At 39.0% G+C, this 19,656-nt stretch overlaps 1 protein-coding gene across 1 annotated transcript in view; it reads left to right on the forward strand.

Moving 5' to 3' along the window:
- Positions 1 to 19,445, forward strand: part of CDH19 (cadherin 19) — a 46,033-nt gene extending 26,588 nt beyond the window's left edge. The window contains exons 9-11 of the mRNA XM_010176163.2: positions 11,596 to 11,713; positions 13,817 to 14,068; positions 18,905 to 19,445. Of these exons, the coding sequence (XP_010174465.1) occupies positions 11,596 to 11,713; positions 13,817 to 14,068; positions 18,905 to 19,395 (861 nt within the window). The 3' untranslated portion in view covers positions 19,396 to 19,445. The remainder of the gene's footprint in view (positions 1 to 11,595; positions 11,714 to 13,816; positions 14,069 to 18,904) is intronic.
- Positions 19,446 to 19,656: the final 211 nt, after the last annotated feature.

Consider the following 19,656-nt stretch of genomic DNA (forward strand, 5'->3'; position numbering starts at 1 on the left):
GCAGCTTTCCAGCCACTCCTCCCCAAGCCTGTAGTGTTGTATGGGGTTATTGTGACCCAGGTGCAGGACCCAGCACTTGGTCTTATTGAACTTCTCGCTATTGGCCTCAGCTCATCAATTCAGCCTGTCCAGATCCCTCTGCAGAGCCTTCCTACCTTCAAGCAGATCAACACTGCTGCCCAACTTGGTGTTGTCTGCAAACTTAGTGAGGATGCATTCAATGCCCTCTTCCAGATCATTGATAAACAGCTGGCCCAAAAACTGATCTTTGGGGAACACTACTCGTGACCAGCTGCCAACTAGATTTAACTCTATTCACCACAACTCTCTGGGCCTGGCAGTCCAGCCAGTTCTTTACCCAGCGAAGGGGACATCCATCCAAGCTATGAGTGGCCAGTTTCTCCAGGAGAATGCTGTGGGAAGCAATGTCAAAGGCTTTACAAAAGTCTAAGTACACCACATCCACAGCTTTTCCCTCATCCACTAAGTGGGTCACCTTGTCATAGAAGGAGATCAGGTTAGTCAGGCAAGACCTGCCTTTCATAAACTCGTGTTGACTGGGCCTGATCCCCTGCTTGTCCTGCACATGACACGTGATGGCACTCAGGATGATCTGCTCCAACACCTTCCGTGGCACCAAGGTCAGATTGATAGGCCTGTAGTTGCTTGGATGATCCTTCCAGCCCTTCTTGTTACATTTGCCAACTTCCAGTCAGCGAGAAGGACTGCTGATAAATGATGGAGAGTGGCTTGGCGAGCACTTCTGCCAGCTCCCTCAGTACTCTGTATGGATATCATCTGGACCCATAGACTTGTGGATGTCTAAGTGGTGCAATAGGTCACTATCCATTTCCCCTTGGATTATGGGAGTGTCGTTTTGCTCCTCATTCCTGTCCCCCAGCATAGGGGTCTGTGTATTCAGAGAGCAACCTGTCTTACCACTAAAGTCTGAGGCAAAGAAGGCATTAAGTACCTCAGCCTTTTCCTCATCCTTTGTCACAATGTTTCCTTGTGTATCCAATAAAGGACAAAGGTTCTCCTTAGCTTTCTTTTTGTTACTGATCTATTTATAGGAGCATTTTTTTAATTGCCTTTTACTGATGCAGCTAGATTGAGTTCTAGCTGGGCTTTGGCCGTTCTAATTTTCTCCCTGCATAGCCTCACGAGGTCTTTGTAGTCATCATGAGTTGCCTGTCCCTTCTTCCACAGATCACAAACCCTCCTTTTTCTCCTGAGCTCCAGTCTAAGCTCCCTGTTCAGTCAGGCTGGTCTTCTTCCCCACCGGCTTGTCTTTTGGCACATGGGGACAGCCTGTTCCTGCACTTTTAAAATTTCCTTCTTAAAGAGTGTCCAGCCTTCCTGGATTCCTTTGCCTTTCAGGATTGCCTCCCAAGGGACCCTGCCAACCAGACTCCAGCCCAAAGTCTGCCCTCCAAAAGTCCAAGGTGGCAGTCCTGCTGACCCCTCTCCTGATCATTTCATGATCACTGTGCCCAAGGCAGCCTCCAACCACCACTTCACCCACCAGTCCTTCTCTGTTAGTGAATAACAGGTCCAGTGGGGCTCGTTCCCTGGTCAGTTCCCTTACCATCTGTGTCAGGAAGTTGTCTTCCACACACTCGAGGAAACTCCAATATTGTCTCCTCTCTGCTGTGTTGTATTTCCAACAGACATCTGGCAAGTTGAAGTCCTCCAGGAGAACAAGGGCTCATGTTCCCAAGACATCCCCTAGCTGCTTGTAGAATATTTCTTCTACCTCCTCATCCTGGTTCAGTGGTCTATAGCAGACCCCCACCGTGATATCTGCCTTGCTGGTTTTCCCCCTGATTCTTACCCACAAACACAACCCTGTCATCACCACCATTAACCTCCAGGCAACCAAAACACTCCTTAAAATAAAGGGCTAGCATTCCTCCTGTTCTTCCTTGCCTATCCTTTCTGAAAAGTTTGTAGCCATCCATTACAGTACTCCAGACAGGCAAGGAATCCCACCACATTTCTGTGATGGCTGCTATATCATAGTTTTACTACTTCACAGTAGCTACCAGTTCCTGTTTGTTGTCCATGCTGCATGCGTTTGTGTAGATGCACTTCAGCTGGGCTGTGGGTCCTATGACTTTTTATTAGAGGTAGGAGCCCTAATTCCCTCATGATGATTCTTGGGAGTGTCTGTGGTTCCTACCTCATCAAAACACCTTGTATCTCTGCTGCTGTCTGGATTCGTATCTTACTTCCTCTGAGAGAGCAGACCCAAGGACCTCGCTATTACAGCGCCTTTCAAGCACCAGTGTGCTACCCCAAGGCTTGGCTCTATTGAGCCTGGCTTCATCCCCTTCCCCCTTCAAAACTAGTTTAGAGCTCTGTCAGCAAGCCCTGCTAACTCCTGAGCCAGGGTCCTTCTCCCCCTATGAGACAGGTGACCTCTGCCAGTCACCAGCAGACCCAGTATCCTGTAAACACACTCATATCCAAAGAACCCAAAATTATGCCAATGACACCAGTCTCTGAGCCAAGCATTGATTAGCTGGCTCTTCCCATTTCCTTCCTCATTATGCCCTGTGACTAGAAGGACAGGGGAGAGCATCACCTGTGCTCCTGACTTTTTAGCCATTGATCCTAAGGCCCTGTAGTCCCTCTTGATTGCCCTCAGGCTTGTTGTCATTACTTCATCACTTCCAACCTGAAATATCAATAGTGATAATCTGATGGCTTTACTAGGGTGGGGAGCTTTCTCTTGACATCCTTAACCCAGGTTGTAGGTAGGCAGCAGACATCCCCAAGAAGTGAGTCTAGTCTGTGTAATGTGCCTTCTGTTCCTTTAAGATTGGAGTCTCCTATGACAACAACCCATCTCATTTTCTTGGTGGCTGAATTTTGGATATAGGGTATAGGCTGACTTACCTTTGATGACTCCTCCAGTCTCAGTGTACCATTACCCTCATCATTTTCTGGCTTCACTTGCATAGCCCACCTGAGAAGGTGGGGTAGCCACCTGCTGCATTAGGCAGGAACTTGCTGCTTATTGCCTCTTGCCTTTTGAGTCCCCACATTCAGCCAGATGGCAAGTGGACAGAGGGTCTTCTGACTCAGGTGGTCAGTCAGCCTGTCTTAGGGAGGTCAGGGTACAGTCCCAATAATCTCTCATCCTTGTATTCCCTGATACTCCTCAGACTGCAGATCTCCACCCAGGGCTCAGTCAGTAAGTGGAGGAGATCCTCTACCTGCTCCCACACTTCCCCTAGCTCTTCTCACCTCTGCTGTCCCACCCCACCATGAGGGCAGGGCACACTCAGCAGCTGGGTGGGTGCATGTTCCCAGCATTGCTCTGTCTGGGAGGCTGCATCAGCTGCCTTAGCTGCAGCCCTTTGAGCTGAGTGCCCACCATCCTGGCTGAGAGCTCAAGGGCTTATCTGACTTCTGGAGTTGTGGGCAAACTGCAGCACCCTGCCCACACACCACACTCTGTTTCCCCAACACTCCTGGATCACCAGCACTCCACGGGGCAGCCCCTTATAGGAGTGATGGCGGCCGCCGGAGGAGCTGGCTCCACCCACGCCTCGTCAGCAGCCCGCCCATGAGCTGCCGGTTCCCGGCACGGGCCAGCCATGTACCCGGCTTTGAAAAGCCCCCCAAAGCCCCAAAGAGAGCACTTGCTGGTTCTTTTTTGTTGCGATTCTCCACTCCAGTGCACACTTACTTGCACTGGATCTGGACATAAGAAAGAGACCTTTGAACATAATAAAGAGACTCTTGAAATATCTGTGATGGTTCCTTTCAAACATTTTGCAATATTTTGATTTCTGAATCACAAAGCCTTTCTTTTCACACTAGCTTGGTTTAAAATGCCCCTGATTAGTCTACAGTTAAATAAATCTTTCTTTGTAATAAAAGTAATTTCTTTACTTTTTTTTGCATCCATTTATATATTTCTCTATCAACACTTGGTTTGTTTGTTCTGTATTTGGTAATTTTCTGCTCTGCAAAGGCTACCTCTGGTTCAGAGTTACTTGGAACAAGCCATTTCTTTTGGTCTTTGGGTAACTCGTTAACAAATCAAAGTACAGGCATTAAAGCAGATGCCATTTTATGTTCCTTGTCTTCAGGACACAATGAGTTAAATATGGAAGCTTATAGAATGGATATTTGTAATCCATGTTTTGGACTTGCCTACAGTATAAAAACCCAAGTTATTAATTTCCCAAGGTTTTTATTATTCCATAGTTGCTTACTTATAAACAATATCTGCATGCTAAGCCTATTAATGGTTAATTTTCAATAACAAATTAGGTATATATATATTTAGTATTTTGCAAATCACTGGAGAAAATGGCACTGTAAAGAACAGTAGTAGTAACAATAATAAACTCTTTGAGCATAGGATACAAAATTATTTTACAGACAGGCAAAATGTTAATCTAGAATTTTTTTCTTCTTTTTTCATTGTTATAGGTTTTTCAGAGCCACAGGCATCTTCAGTTTAGCCTTTGGAGACTATGACAGTAATGTTAAATAATCTCATTAACAAATGATCTTAAGAAGAACAACAGGAAATTGCTACTAAAGTGCATAATTATCACAGTCAAAACATTGATATTTTATTCAATATTTATTATTTAAAACAGAATTGATAGCTGATGTATCTTCTGCAGTGCTATTCTTTTTTTTATACTCACAGAAAAAAAGCTTGTCTTTTTTTCTTTTTCTTTTTTTTTTTTTTTTCCATCGGCAAGAAGCCAAAAAGTTAACAAAAAAAATTATAGATGTTCTAGTTGTCCACTGAATAACAGAATTTGCATTTCATAAAAATCACTTTAAGCAGTTGAAGGACCTAATCAGGACATTACATATCTTTTTCTCTTAGTCCTATTTCTGCACTCAATTCCAAACAGCTCAGGAATCTGCTTACATGTTATGAGTTGAGATCAAAGCTTATATAGATCTATTGCACCTAAATTTCTAAAGTTACTACCTCAATCCATCTATCTGGAAACAGTATGATGAGAGATATTCTCAGGGATGTTCTGCACCTCTGGAATTCACTTGCTTCCCTGATCACAGCTGAGCTGTGGTAGTTTCAAGGGATACTCTCAAATATATTTGCATCCCCCAGATTATGTTATCTGGGGGAAAGGAAGGAAAAGCATGGCAGAGAGGAATATATTGTCAAAAAATAATTCTCAGTTCCTGTAATTTGGGGATCATGTATGAAGTGACTTTGATGTTGCAGCTTGCAATATATTTTAATTTTTATTAGATCCAAAGAAGTGACTATGTATGCAGAGCACTTTGATTTAGAGACAAGAAAAAAATCTAAATGTATTTACTCAGTACTTAGCATATAATAAAATAATCATCAATTTCAGTGAAAGTGAAGAGTACTTATTTGATATTACTTCTCTACTTAATGAAATGTTGACAGAAGAAGAGGGAAACTCTTTAACCAAATTCTAGGGTTATGCAATTAATGTTAACAATGAGCAGTTTGCTAAAACAGACCTTTCTAACAAATCTTGATGTAAAATTATTTTTGATAGCAGAGAAGTGAATATGATGGGTTATGTGATAGTTTAACTTGGCTGGCAGCCAAACACGACACAGCTGCTTGCACCCTACCCTTTCCCCCCCACCCAGGGAATAGGGGAGAGAATTGGAACGGTAAAGGTCAGGGGTCTTGTAGGTTGAAATAAGAACAATGTAATAATTAGAATAAAATAAAATTAAAATAGTAATGATAATACTAATGATAGCAAATATATATATATATATATATATGAGTGATGCAATTGTTCACTACCCACCGATAGTGACCCCAAAGGAGCGAAAAGGAAGCCCAAACCCAAAACCGCAATCCTGAAAAAGTGAACCCTAGTGAATCCCGAGAGAATCCCCCTCCCCCTTACTTAGGTTAAGTACCTAAGTACCTAAGTACTTACCAGGCTCCGCCCTGGTTAATATACTGAACATAATATGATATGGAATATCTTATTGGCATATCCAGGGAAGCCAGTTCTGGGTTTTGCTAACTACTACACTTTCCCCCTCCCAGTCCTTTGCACTTGCAAACTACCCAATCACCATGTACTTGGAGCTTATCAACATTCTTGTAACAAATCCCATACTGAAACCAAAACAGCACTTTATAGCTGCTAAGAAGAAAATTAACTCTATGCTAGCAAAACCAGGACAGGTTAACAAGCCAATATTCATTATTTCACCTTGCTATATTCTCTTCATCATTTACAAAAAGCATTTGAGCAGTAGTGGTAAGAAAATGGAATATATGCCTTCCAATAGCTGAAGGGGCCTACAGGAAAGATGGGGAGGGACTTTTTACAAGGGTAGGTAGTGATAGAACAAGGGGCTTTAAACTAGAAGAGTGTAGTTTTAGATTAGATATTAGGAATAAATTCTTTACTGTGAGGGTGGTGAGGCACTGGAACAGGTTGCCCAGAGAAGTTGTGGATGCCCCCTCCCTGGAAATGTTGAAGGCCAGGTTGGATGAGGCTTTGAGCAACCTGATCTAGTGGAAGGTGTCCCTGCTCATGGTAGGGACGATGGAACTAGATGATCTTTAAGGTCCCTTTCAACCCATACCATTCTATGATTCTATGATCCCTTAGAGCACAAAAACATGATGAAGCTGTTAAAGCACCACATATTTTAGCTGACCCTTACTCTAAGCTACACCTGCAGATGCACTGAGTGTAAATTTTGACACTTTGAAACAGTAGGCACAGTGGCCCATAGAAAAATCTTTTTTTCTGTTTTATATGGACCATGATTCAACAACATTATCTCATAGCAGAATGGAACAGGTAGGAAGAGTTTATCAGCATATACATGAAAATATAAAAAGTCTTGTAAGTGTAATGACACGAGCTTTGTAGTTGTTATTCCTTTGCTGAGCTGTGCACCACTTAATTTACAGCTGAGCAAAAATATCTTACTGTAGACTCAGAGAAATCAGACCAATACTGTGCCTATTTGATTTTCAAAAAAGAAATAGAAGCAGTCAAAAAGAGAACCTTGGTCTTGAGGTCTTGTTCTACCTGGGAAATGCAGATGGTGACCATAGAAATGAACATTTTAATCTTTTATCTGCACTAATCTCTGATGGTCATCAAACATTAAGAAATAAGAAAATTCCTACTACTTATAAGACCTCTGCCAATTTGAACAAATCCACTTCTGTACTCCCAAAATGAGTGGGTAATCAGATCTCTTACATCCTACAAAACACAGCAGAGCTCCTATTGAAGGATGTTGGGTGGAAAACAAAACAAAAGAAACTAAAGACAAAGGTGGCAAATTGGTTTCTATTTCCTTCTGTCTGTCTAATGGAAATTGTAAGATTATACTTGGGTATGGGAGCATGCACAAAGGGCTGCAAATTATGCACTCAGAGTATTCTACAATTAAAATTAATGGTGCTGATAGTCACATGGACAGTTTATGCCTTAAAGTGAACTTTGTAGAGTGTTGTGTATAGAGAGTCAGAGTGAGTTATGCACTTCACTCGTAAGACATATAACAATATATTTATTGATGAAAATAATGAATTAACAAAGTTCAAAGTTAATACAAGATGCATTTAACAAGATTCGATGGCAAGGTTCACTTGATTATTTACTGCATATAGGACAGGGTCAGACAAAACTGTCAGGGCCATGTCCCTGCTTACTGCCGAGGGGTTGGACTAGATGACCCTTGAAGGTCCCTTCCAACCCAGTTCATTCTATGATACTATAAGAGATCCTCCTGTTGTGTCACTAGGTTCGGAAAGGACCCCCTTGCTTTCTAAACTTCTCAGAGAGGAGTCCAGGTGTGGCTAGATCCAATCCTAGTCCCAGACTTGGTCAGCATTTTATGTCTAAAGAATTATATATATACACAATAAATCCTTTATATCACTTAGCTAAGATTTTGCAGTTTAGCAGCTGTTAGTCACTTACCGAGTATCTGTTGCAGCAAGGAATCTCTCAACCTCAAGGAGTAGTAACCTTGAGAGGCGTCCTTACTCAGCAGCCTGCTGTCATTTCAGGAGAACTCAATGGGCCCTAGGCTGTCCACCATTTATTAAGTAAAATGATTGATCTATAGTCATATTTACAGACTAGCCTTATTTTGGTCAGTCCATACTCAGCAAGCCCTCCTTTGAACAAGTTGTGCAAGATAGCCCTTGGCTATTGTGTTGTTATCCATCTCTCCCAAGCTGGATGCAGCTATCACAACCATATAGCATCCATCATGGTCACCACTGGTGGTTATCACTTGAACAGGGAAATAAAGATCAGGCTGGGAGGGGAGCGTGGGGGGGGTGAGGGCGGTGTGGCAGGGGGAGCACACTGTCACATAGAGAGAAAGCCCTTAGAAGCAGAAAGGACTGTAACAGAGAAGCTTTATTCTTCCTTCTGGACATCTCAATAATTTCAGTTCAGAGAGACTACTTGGGGTTGAGGAAATAAATTTTCAATTAATTTTCATCAAGACTACCAGGCAGTCAGCTACTCCATTCTCCATAACTAGTTATTTGCAAGAGAAACAATGCAGCTATCCATTCAGTTCAGAATGGTTTACAAGAAATTTACTTCTATACAGAATAATCAGTCAATGAAATCAATGAGAGATCAGACCTATTACCAATATCTTAGGCTCCTCTTTTATTAGTTGAAAGTGACCACTGATAAGACGGACGGGGAAGTTGAGTATAGCAGGCAATATCTTTTCATGACCTTTGATCAAAGGAGCCCCTGCTGTTCCCAGAAGTGATTTGTCTGTTGGGAAAGAAACAGTAAATGAGGCCCACCATGAACTTAAATCAGTTTTTCAAGAAAAATCAAGGAATTAATCTCAGTTTTAAAGAAATGCACATTTCTAAATGAACCGCTGGATTATTAAAGCTTCTAGATTAATGAGACCTGAGATAAGAAGTTTTACAGCTATTAAATTTCAGCCTAGTCAATACAACTGTTATAACCTTGCAGAAGCAACACATCATTCACTCTATTTCCCTTTTTTAGACACTAAAATGTATGGGTTTTTTAAGCCTTGTCTCACAAACAATAAGTGCAATTTTTCAGACTGTGATGCCAGTTTCCCTAGTGAAAGGCTAGAATCTTCTAGGTTAGATGTAGAAAAGCCTAGGAAATGAGAAGAAAATAAACAGTTTCCTTCTCTCTGGGTGGTTTTTCCTTTAGAGTCAGCAAAATCTGAGCTGCCTATTGCTCTCCGAATATTTTATAGACTCATCTCGGTTTTGCTGAATCTTAGTGGAAGAGATATAGTAAGAAATAAACAATAGGGGTTTTCCCTGTTTTTATGCTCAAAATATTACTTTGCTTCTAGGGTGAATACTTAAAGGCATGTGAATATGCCTAGAATAACATGAATAGGAATCTTAGGTTTGGGTACACAGTACAGATCAAAATAAGGGAAGGTGGATTTCTTTTTCAGCTAGGTACATACTCCTCAGAATTATATTGATAGGATCAGATATAGATAAAACTTATACATGCAGACACATTCTGTATATAAAGTAGGAAGTTAATAATGAAATAATAAAACAGTATCTAATTTGCAACTGCAATACTTTTATGATTTTCAAACATGATAGACTCCTACAAATATACTTTCCAAAGACATTACTAATACTTGATTAAATAACTATTAATCAGAATGAAAACTGGAAATATAAAAATCACATCTATAATTAATGTGGGGTTTGGTGGGGTTTTTGTTTTGGGGTTTTTGGTTGGTTGGTTGGTTGGTTTCTTTTTTTGTAGGTAGGTAGGTAGGTAATTCTTCTCTAAGTAACCAAACTATTTTTGGTTTTTTTTTAAGTAAAAAAAAAAAAAAAAAAAAAAAAAAATGTGGCTAAAATGTCTTTGTAGATTACTATATTATTCTGCATATTCAGTCTAGCTTGATAGACCCTGAGTGGTATGATGAGACATATATCCATGCAAAGCTTTTTCTCAGCTGTGGCCATGGATATTTTACTAGCAAATCATCACAAAGGCCAGCAGAGTGTTTTTTCATTTTTTCAGGTATATGGCAGAATATTATTATGAAAATGTGTCATTGTTCATGTTTTAGACTGGATATATAGTTTTGTTCTCTATTGGTGTTCATATTGAGCATATTCTGAGAACTATACTCCATATAAAAATAAAGTTATGATTTATTAGCAAGTAATATTAGAGATCAGCTATTGTTCATCACTGATTTCTTGATCTGCATGCCCATACTTATGTTTCCATCACCGTAGCTATTTTTTTTTCTCTGAAGAAAGGGAAAAAATTTCCTCAAGAACCTTCATCCTTTGTACACTGTCACCAGGTATATCACTCCACAATTACTCCTCTCAGTGGCAATAAAAAAATCTCAAGGGTCCTCATTTTTCCATAGAGTGAAAATATAGATTTGAAATAATTTTCACATATAAAAGGGGCAAAGTGCTAAGAATACAAAGCTTCTGGGGTATAAGTCACATTTTTCATTCTGCTGTGATGATTTTATCAAACTTAGCTTGCTTGAAAAGAAAAAAAAGAATGTGTGTTGAAGTCTTAGATCCTTGACCAAAGAAAAATGGTTTATTTGGAAAGATTTTTCAGAGGCATAGGTGGAAGGCTGTAGTCACTTCCATTGACTTACTGCATTGCTTTTAAAGCACCGCTTGTAGCATTCAGATGCTTTCTGCTTTGGGGAAAGTTGGGGCTTCAAGTTTCTTGGGTACAAATATTTACAAGGTATGAGATGACTGATAAAACAGAGACTAAGCTCAAGCTGGACACTTTTCTGAAAGTTGATGGGCTGATGCCCAGGTTGTTGCATATTTACTGATAAAAGCAACATATGTAAGTTATTTTAAGCATAAATATTGCTAATTGTGTTATCTGTAGTGTGGTTGTTTATTTATAGAGGTGAGAGATATTCTTCTGAATTTTGACTGTTGTTTTCCATTTTATCTCACAATGACTATCTGGTTTGACATATTTGTAAATGAAAGCTATTCTGCTTTCTTGGGAAAAAGCAGCCAAGAAGTTTCATAATCAATCTGTTATAATATATGTGATAATATCCAGAATCAACAATTTAGCACATGAACTTGTCACCATATCTCACTTACTGGAGCTACAATATATCAGTTGAATGATGACAATGTGTTTGTGGGCTGGAAGGAAATGGATTTTGTACAGAGGTATCTGTCTAAATGTAGAATGGTATACTTTTCACCTTGAAAAAAAAGGATAAACCACTATATATATGATTTTTTTTTTTTCATTTATGGAAACTTTATTTACCCCTTCTCTTTTGATCCAGAAAAGCTTTTATATTTTCTCAAGATTGTGATCTTTTGATCAAGATTTTGATGTTTTTTTCAAACAGATGAAAAAACAAATAATTTGTAGAATGTGAGTCTCAATGAGACTGTTTGAGTATGGGAAGTGTATATCTGTGACTGCATAACATAATACATATCCACAGATCACATCTCTGGCATCAACAGTTTAACATGCTTGATATGTCCTTTTATTTTTTTTTAAAGGACAAATACTTTTATTCTTAAACAATTCTGTTTATCTGTGTTTCCAGCTAATTCAAAGCATCAGTGCAGTGGATCAAGACGACTCAGCAGAAGGTCACCATTTTTACTTCTCATTGGCTCAGGAGGCCAAAAACAACTCACATTTTACTGTCAAAGATAATCAAGGTGGTGTCAATCATGTAGCTCTTTAAGATCTTCCTAATAAAAGGTGCATGCTTCTAGTGGTTCTTATGTCACCAATTTTATAAAAATTTCCACGTAAATAGAGATTTTTGTTATAAGAGATGAACATATCATGAAGTGCATTTCAAAGCAATAATTCAGTAATACTAAACAGTTTATTTTCCTTTTTTTCAGTCAGATAACATAAACAGCAAAATACAGTTTTATTTCAAAGAAATAAAAAATGATAAGATGAAAAAGACGCTGATATTCCTTAAAATTTATTTTCTTAATGTAGGATATGGCGAGAAATACCAGCTTTCTTGTTAAAATTATTTATTTATCTAAAAATAAGATCACCAGAAGAGACGAGTGCTATTAATACAGTCTGTTACTTCATCACTTCAGCAAGACTAAAATTCTAAACACTGATAAATACCAATATAATCTTATTTCCTAATATATTTAAACTGCACACAATGATTAATGATGACATCAAAAAATGTCTTCTGTATGTATTTTAATGTTATTCAGAATTGATTGAGACTCTTACAAAGAGTAATATAGAGGGATATCAAGCAAAATAAGTCTGAGGTGAAATTGTAAGTGCAGTATCTGATGGAATTGCAAGGAGGATGACCACTTAGAGTCAGTGTGCTGAGACTACAAAGAGAGCTTCTTCAAACTCAGCTAAAGTACACATTGCTCTAATTGACTTTGCTAATTATTTTAATATTCTGGCTAGGTGAATAAATCAATGGAAATACGTTTTGGAAAGTTCAGAATATGTTAAATGGCAAGCTACTTCCCTCAATAGCTCCAAAGTTAATGTATTAATATATGTTTCAGTTCCCAGCTTCATTAACCTCTCACTCAGTGCCAGGAAGAGATAATTTGTTACATTAAGGTCAAACTGTGTACAAGCCGTGAGTCTTTCCCATCTTTGCTCATTCTGCACAAAATCCGAGCAGAGCCACACACAAAGAAATACATCCAGTTCCATTTTGTGGCTATTGATGGGGAAAAAAAAACAACCCACCTTTTATAACATGGTAGAGTCAGTCCTCAGCCTCTCCCTTTCTGCTGCATTTCACAGAAATGGCTGAGCGAATGGGGATTTGCTAGGCAAACTCAAAAATGAATCTACAGATCTGGAACAGTTTATCTCGGAGTTGTCTTCTGAATTATGACAGAAACCTAGAAAAACTTAAATGTGGGGGAGCTAACTTCAGTAGACCGTTTGGATAGATGTATCATACAGAAAATGGTAGACACACATGCAGTAATTCACCCTGACAGGAAAAAAAATTCTGACATGTAAACATTTATAGGTTTCTTCTTTTCATTGTACACAGATTTAGGCAAGGCTAATTTGTTTTGCAGCAAACTAAGTTTCAGATGTGAATTAGTTGATATGCATTAAAAACTGAACTGAAGCTGCTTGCTGGGTTTTGTACGGAAATGATTTCTAAACACTAACACTAATAGTTAAATACAAAGCAGGAAGGGAGCCCCTAGAAACTTTTCTCTAATTGAGATAGTAGGAGCTCAGCTAGCTCCAGTTTTTGAGTCAAGAAAAGAAATAAAAGACTATTTTAATAGACCTTTTTCCTGCTTTCTCTTCTTTCCCTTGCCACCTGCTTTCTCTGTGTGCTAAGAGACCCACTTTTGAAGCCTTTTGATTGGTAAACTGTCTATATTTCATCTGCGAACTGCTGGATTTGTAACAGCTGGTTACATGGAACCATTTTAAGAACCAATTAGTTAGGTAGTGAACATGGTGGGATATTTCAGGTACTGAACATGGTGGGATATTTTTAGCTCTGAACATTAAAAACAGAGCTTCTATGTAAAATTTTATTATTGTGCCTAGAATATATATGTATAAAGAAACCCAACAAAACACAACCCCCCCCAAAAAAGCAATTATTCACAACTGACACAAAAACCCCACCACATGTCGGTGCCTGATCTTGCTTTTTAAACTTTGTTAATATGTAGCTTTGCACTGTACTATTGTTTTTAAATAGGTCAGATTCTACTGGAATTTTATTGTTATTGTTAAAAATGATAAATAATATCATAACATAACAATTTATCTTCTAGATAACACAGCTGGAATTTTCACAGCAAAAAGTGGCTTCAGGAGGCAAGAGCAGTTTTATTTTTACTTGCCAATCTTAATTCTGGACAATGGAACCCCACCACTGACAAGCACAAATACTCTCACTATCACTGTCTGTGACTGTGACACTGAAGTTAACACCTTCTACTGTCGATATGGAGCTTTCATGTATGCCATGGGTCTCAGCACAGAAGCTTTAGTTGCTGTTTTGGCTTGCATACTAATACTCCTAGGTAAGTATGAGTAAGATAAATTACTTTGTTTCCTTTTACAGTAGTCTTGATTAAGTGACAAAGGTGTTTCCTTGACTGGAAGCCTGGAAGTATTGTGCTATTGAGAAAATAATGCAATAAGGCAATTTTTTAATTTTTTTTTCTGTTTTCTTAACTGTAATTCCTCCCCCCCTGTTTTTCAGTAAAATTTGAATTCTAACACAATGTCCTAAAAGTTGGTTTCAGTTGAGTCATGGCTCTACTTGTCTGTATTAGTCTAAAGTCTGTATTGAGCCCAGGTAAAGCTGAAGACAGCATTACACAAGGAAATCGGCTAGAATAAGAATATATTAGTAGGAGAAGCACCCTATTTATTCTACCTTGGGTATGCCAAATGTAGAGCTAAGATAAATACAAATAATACAAGAAAAAAATAATTCAATAGTCTCATAAAGCAACTTCAGAAACAAACAGGAAGTTTCTCTGACAATTAATAAAGTTGCATCTCCAGACAGCCTTTTGTTCAAATGTTGGCCCTCTCCTTTTTCCTCTCACAGGCAACCAAATTAACCTCCATTACATTTGGGAGCCTGTCAATGTGAAAAGTGACTTTGAGAGTGTTTTAAATGCACAGGAGTTGTGTTTGTACCTCTGCAAAGGGTCGTGCATAACCGGCACACAGCACTCAAAACCAGACCAGCCACCCAAGGCTGGCTGTTCCTACACTGCATGGGGCTATGGCTGCTGCGAAACATATTGGAGGAACAGCACTCAGGGAAGCTGGTGAAGAGTGCAGCTATCGCTGATAAAACACATTTCCTTTTTTTCAGCAAAAGGATATTCCTGCAGTGTTTAATGAATGATTTGATGACATTGACACATTATAACAGCAGGCACACTGTACTAATCAATCTCCAAAAGCTAAAAATCCATCTTGAAACTCTGTACCTCTCTGAATCAGGGCGGTTGAGGTATGGTAGCTTCTGAGGCCAGGAAAGAAAGAGAAATGATAGAGCCATGTAGGTTTGTTTCCCAAGGCAAAATTACTGACCTTAGACCTTGGTCACAGATGGGGGTCATGGGCCTTAAGACCAAAGTCAAGCTGATGCCAATAAAGCAACAGGGAAAGATTTCCAAATCCCTATTGCCTGTGTAGTAATATGGCATATCCATATTATACCATATAGCAGTATATTTCATAAAATGCCATATCTAAAAATACCATGAAACAATTGATGGACTAGATTAGTAAAAACATTTTTCCACTAATGAAACTACAAATAAACAACTCCAAAATAAGAAAATGAAGATAGAGTCTGGATTTCACTAAGTAATGCGATACCAAATAATCATTATAAATTGTGCAGACCTAGCATAAATTACTTTTCAACAATTTTTTTTTTAATTAAAAATCAGAATCAAACCAAGAAAAATGCAGCATAATATCTGACTACACAATATAAAATTCAGAAAGAAAGAAGTAATAATAAAGATTACATTGCTTCAGAAAACAAAAACTTTCACTGAAAATCATTCATAGAATCATAGAATGGTTAGGGTTGGAAGGGACCTTGAAGATCATCTAGTTCCAACCTCCCTGCCATGGGCAGGGGCAGCTTCCACAAGACCAGGTCGTTCAAAGCCTCATCCAGCCTGGCCTTGAACACTTCCAGGGAGGGGGTATCCACAACTTCTCTGGGCAACCTGTTCCAGTGTCTCACCACCCTCACAGTAAAGAATCTCTTCCTAATATCTAATCTAAATCTACTCCTATTCTGTCAATGTATTTGTTAATAAGAACAAATACAAGAGTAATACCTTTAAACTTCCATACCGCTGAAAGAAACACAAAACAATTTTAAGTAAACTTTTATTTTTTTCTCCATAGAAGGATATCTGCGTAAAGAACATTCTTTTTGCTACCCTCATTATACAATATGACCTCTAACAGTCTATAAATAACAGCATATGATACTAAATATGTCACCAATAACTACAATAAAGCTGAGGCTTTGAAATGAAGGCTTGCAGCTCTGTTCTGCTGCTGTATTTTGATCAGCCATAGTAGGAACAGAAGACAAGAAAGACAATTCAATCACTAAAAAAATAATTTTAACAAGTTAAAAATCACCCGTATTCAGCATTCTGTCCACAAGGTTAATGGATTATTTTCCTTAGCATAAGGAATAGAAACTGGACTTAATTATTTCCTGTTGTACCTCTGACCTCCTGACTATATATCTAAGTGCGAACTCATAGATTCATAGAATCATAGAATGTTGTGAGTTGGAAGGGACCCACAAGGATCACTGAGTCCAACTCTTGCCCTAGCATAGGACAATCACAAGATTCATACCATCTGTCTGAGAGTGTTGTCCAAATGCTTCTTGAATATTGTCAGACTTGGTGCCATGACCACCTCCCTGGGGAACCTGTTCCAGTGCTCTTCCACCCTCTAGGTGAAGAACGTTTTGCTAATGTCCAACCTAAACCTTCCCTGGCACATCTTCCTGCCGTTTCCCCTAGTCCTATCATTGGTTGCCAGACAGAAGAGATCAGCACCCACCCCTTCTCTTCCCCCTGTGAAGAAGTTACAAACTGCAATTAGATCTCCTCTCAATCTCCTCTTCTCCAGCCTGAACAATCCAAGCAACCTCAGTCTCTCCTCATACAGCTTCCCCTCTAAACCCTTCCCCAGTTTTGTCACCCTCCTCTGGACACTCTCTAGTAGCTTTGTATCCTTTTTATACTGTGGTGCCCAAAAGTGCACACAGCACTCAAGGTGAGGCTGCATCAGTGTAGAGTAGAGTGGGATGATCACCTCCCTCAACTGGTTCAAAACCCTACAATTTAGTCTCATAGTTGAATAAGTTTCCCAGAAGCAGCACATGTACCTGTTAACTACACATCAGCATCTTCATATGGCTCTGAGCTCTCAAAATTAGACAACAGGCAGGAAGCTGCAGAAATAGAATGTGCTACAAAAAAAGCCATATGTTTTTATTTATCCCTATGATCACATTCCATAGAAAGGGCAAGGATGAAAACAGTGGAAGGGTACCTCATAACTATTATGTCTAGATGAGAGTACTCTTGGACAGACACTTTCTTGACTCAATAGCAAAGTCATATACGCTAGTTCCCCTAATTCCTTCTCCTGGTTTCCAACAGAGAAAACAGGAATGTATGATTGGATTAGTGGCTTCTAGACTTCTCTGCACTCCCAGAGTCACCTTTTTAAAATCTGAGCTTTCCTTGTCCCAGGCAATCTTTAGTAGTGCCTTGGAAAGCAGACCCCCAATTTAAGTCCCTGTCTTAGACCTGTCAATCAGTGTGAGCTTACAGGAAGGCCAGTGTGCATTTCAAGGTTTTTTTGATTGTTGCAGGATATCTGAATCTAGTCACTTTGTGTTGTGCACTTAAGGGACTGAGGATCAGGCAAACTATGTCACTGCATTATCCAAGCCATTAGCATAAATATTCATCAAAGTCCTCTCCTCAGATGAAATAAACCCATGGTATCTACTGGGCTTACGCATATAACAAAAGTCAAAGCAGGGGTCTAGGTAAATATATTACTTACAAAAAAAACCCCACAAACCTACCCTACCACACTTTTAACACACACACACACACACACACACACACACACATATTTCAAATGCATCGAATCTTCAAATGTATTTTTGTGATTATCTAAAATGTAATAATAAAAGGTTGTATGTGAAATATATTTGCTACTTATATCTGAAACCTAAAGTTGGGGTGTACTTTACTTACAGTATTTTACTCTGTCATCATGTGTACCATTAAAGTTCATCATGCAAAGGGTTTGGAGAGTTGAAACTATCTAGGTTTTGTAAATATATAATAACATTTTAGAAATTCTTGTTTCCAGTGCTTTCAAGTTTGATGTTGAAATTACATGAAATAGTATACAAAAAATATCTAGAAATAAAGAACTACTTCAGGTCCCTCATATCCCTAAATGAAGTAGAATCCTGTCATTGTTGGTAGTTGTGTCATGTTATGCCCTGGGTAAAAAGTTACATCTCACAAACTACTTACTTATCAAATAGAACTGCAGTAATTAATCTCTGCGAAATTCTAGACTATTTCAGCAGGGTCATTCAGCTAAAAATAAAGTGAGGTAGGATTAAAAAATAATACTCTAAAATAAAATTTGAAAAAACTGCTCTGATTCATAGGCCTTGATAGTAAGCACTGGTACAACATCACACAAAACGTAGTGGTAGTCTTCAAATTTCCAAACCACCATAACAGAAATAATTGAACTGTACCCTGTATAGTCTGTGGAACTGAATAATTCAACCAGCTGAGGAGGGTATCTTACTCGTTATCTCATTTTTCATTTGATCTTCCTGGGGCTTTGATCTGAGAGAAAGTAAGAGATTAGGAATTTAAATTCTGAATGTGAAATTGATATATTATGTGATAACCCAAAGCAGTTTCAAAAAACATAACCTGTGTTTCCATCAGTTTCAAACTCCCATCTACCAAAAGAATGGCTCCACTTCTTTCACCTATTTTATAAGTTCCTTTGTAGTCATTTTCCCACTACATACTATGCTCATTGCAAAACCCTAAACTTCATTCATATTACAGCTCTATAAATTTGTTATGATGACTTCACTTTGCACTAGCATTGATACTAAGAAATGTTACCATTTTTAAGTCTTTCCAAGCACATTCAAAGTCTTTGGTTCTGTTTATTTTTTCCTTTTTTTTTTTTCTCTTCCTTCCTTCCTTCCTTTCCCTTCCTTTCCCTTCCCTTCCCTTCCCTTCCCTTCCCTTCCCTTCCCTTCCCTTCCCTTCCCTTCCCTTCCCTTCCCTCAGTGTTCTTTTTGGCAATTTTAGCCATAAGGCAGCAGAGGAAGAAGTCTCCCTTTTCAGAAAAAATGGAAGAATTCCGAGAGAACATTGTCAGGTATGATGATGAAGGAGGTGGTGAGGAGGACACAGAAGCCTTTGATATTTCAGCACTGAGGACCCGCACCATCATGCGAACACACAAACCTCGGAAGACAGTCACCACAGAAATCCACAGCCTCTACAGACAGTCTCTGCAGGTTGGCCCTGACAACGAAATCTTCAGGCAATTCATTTCAGAAAAGCTTGAAGAAGCCAATACAGATCCTAGTGCTCCTCCATATGACTCACTTCAGACCTATATATTTGAGGGGACTGGCTCTTTGGCAGGATCCCTCAGCTCTTTGGGTTCAAACATGTCAGATGTGGATCAGTGCTATGATTACCTTACAGACTGGGGACCTCACTTTGAACAGCTTGCAGGCATGTACACTTCCCCGAGAAGTGTGGAGGATTAGCCGTTCTTTGGTTTGTTGTTTTATTTTCCTAAATCTCAGCAACGAAAAATATATGTGGATTTTTAAAAAGGAGAACACCCCATGTTTAAGTATGAAAAATAAAGGCCCAAGGTTATTTTCTAGAAAAAATATTGGATGTAGAGACCTTTTGGAAAATCACACCAGGCGTGGCATGAAGTAAGGGGATGGAGATGGCTATTTAGGTGCCCAAATGTAATCTGTGCTGCTTTGGATATCTAGGCCCCCTTCTGGATACTGAAA

The sequence above is a fragment of the Antrostomus carolinensis genome, unplaced genomic scaffold (assembly GCF_000700745.2).
Source record: "Antrostomus carolinensis isolate BGI_N321 unplaced genomic scaffold, ASM70074v2 scaffold5119, whole genome shotgun sequence".
Lineage (NCBI taxonomy): Eukaryota > Metazoa > Chordata > Aves > Caprimulgiformes > Caprimulgidae > Antrostomus > Antrostomus carolinensis.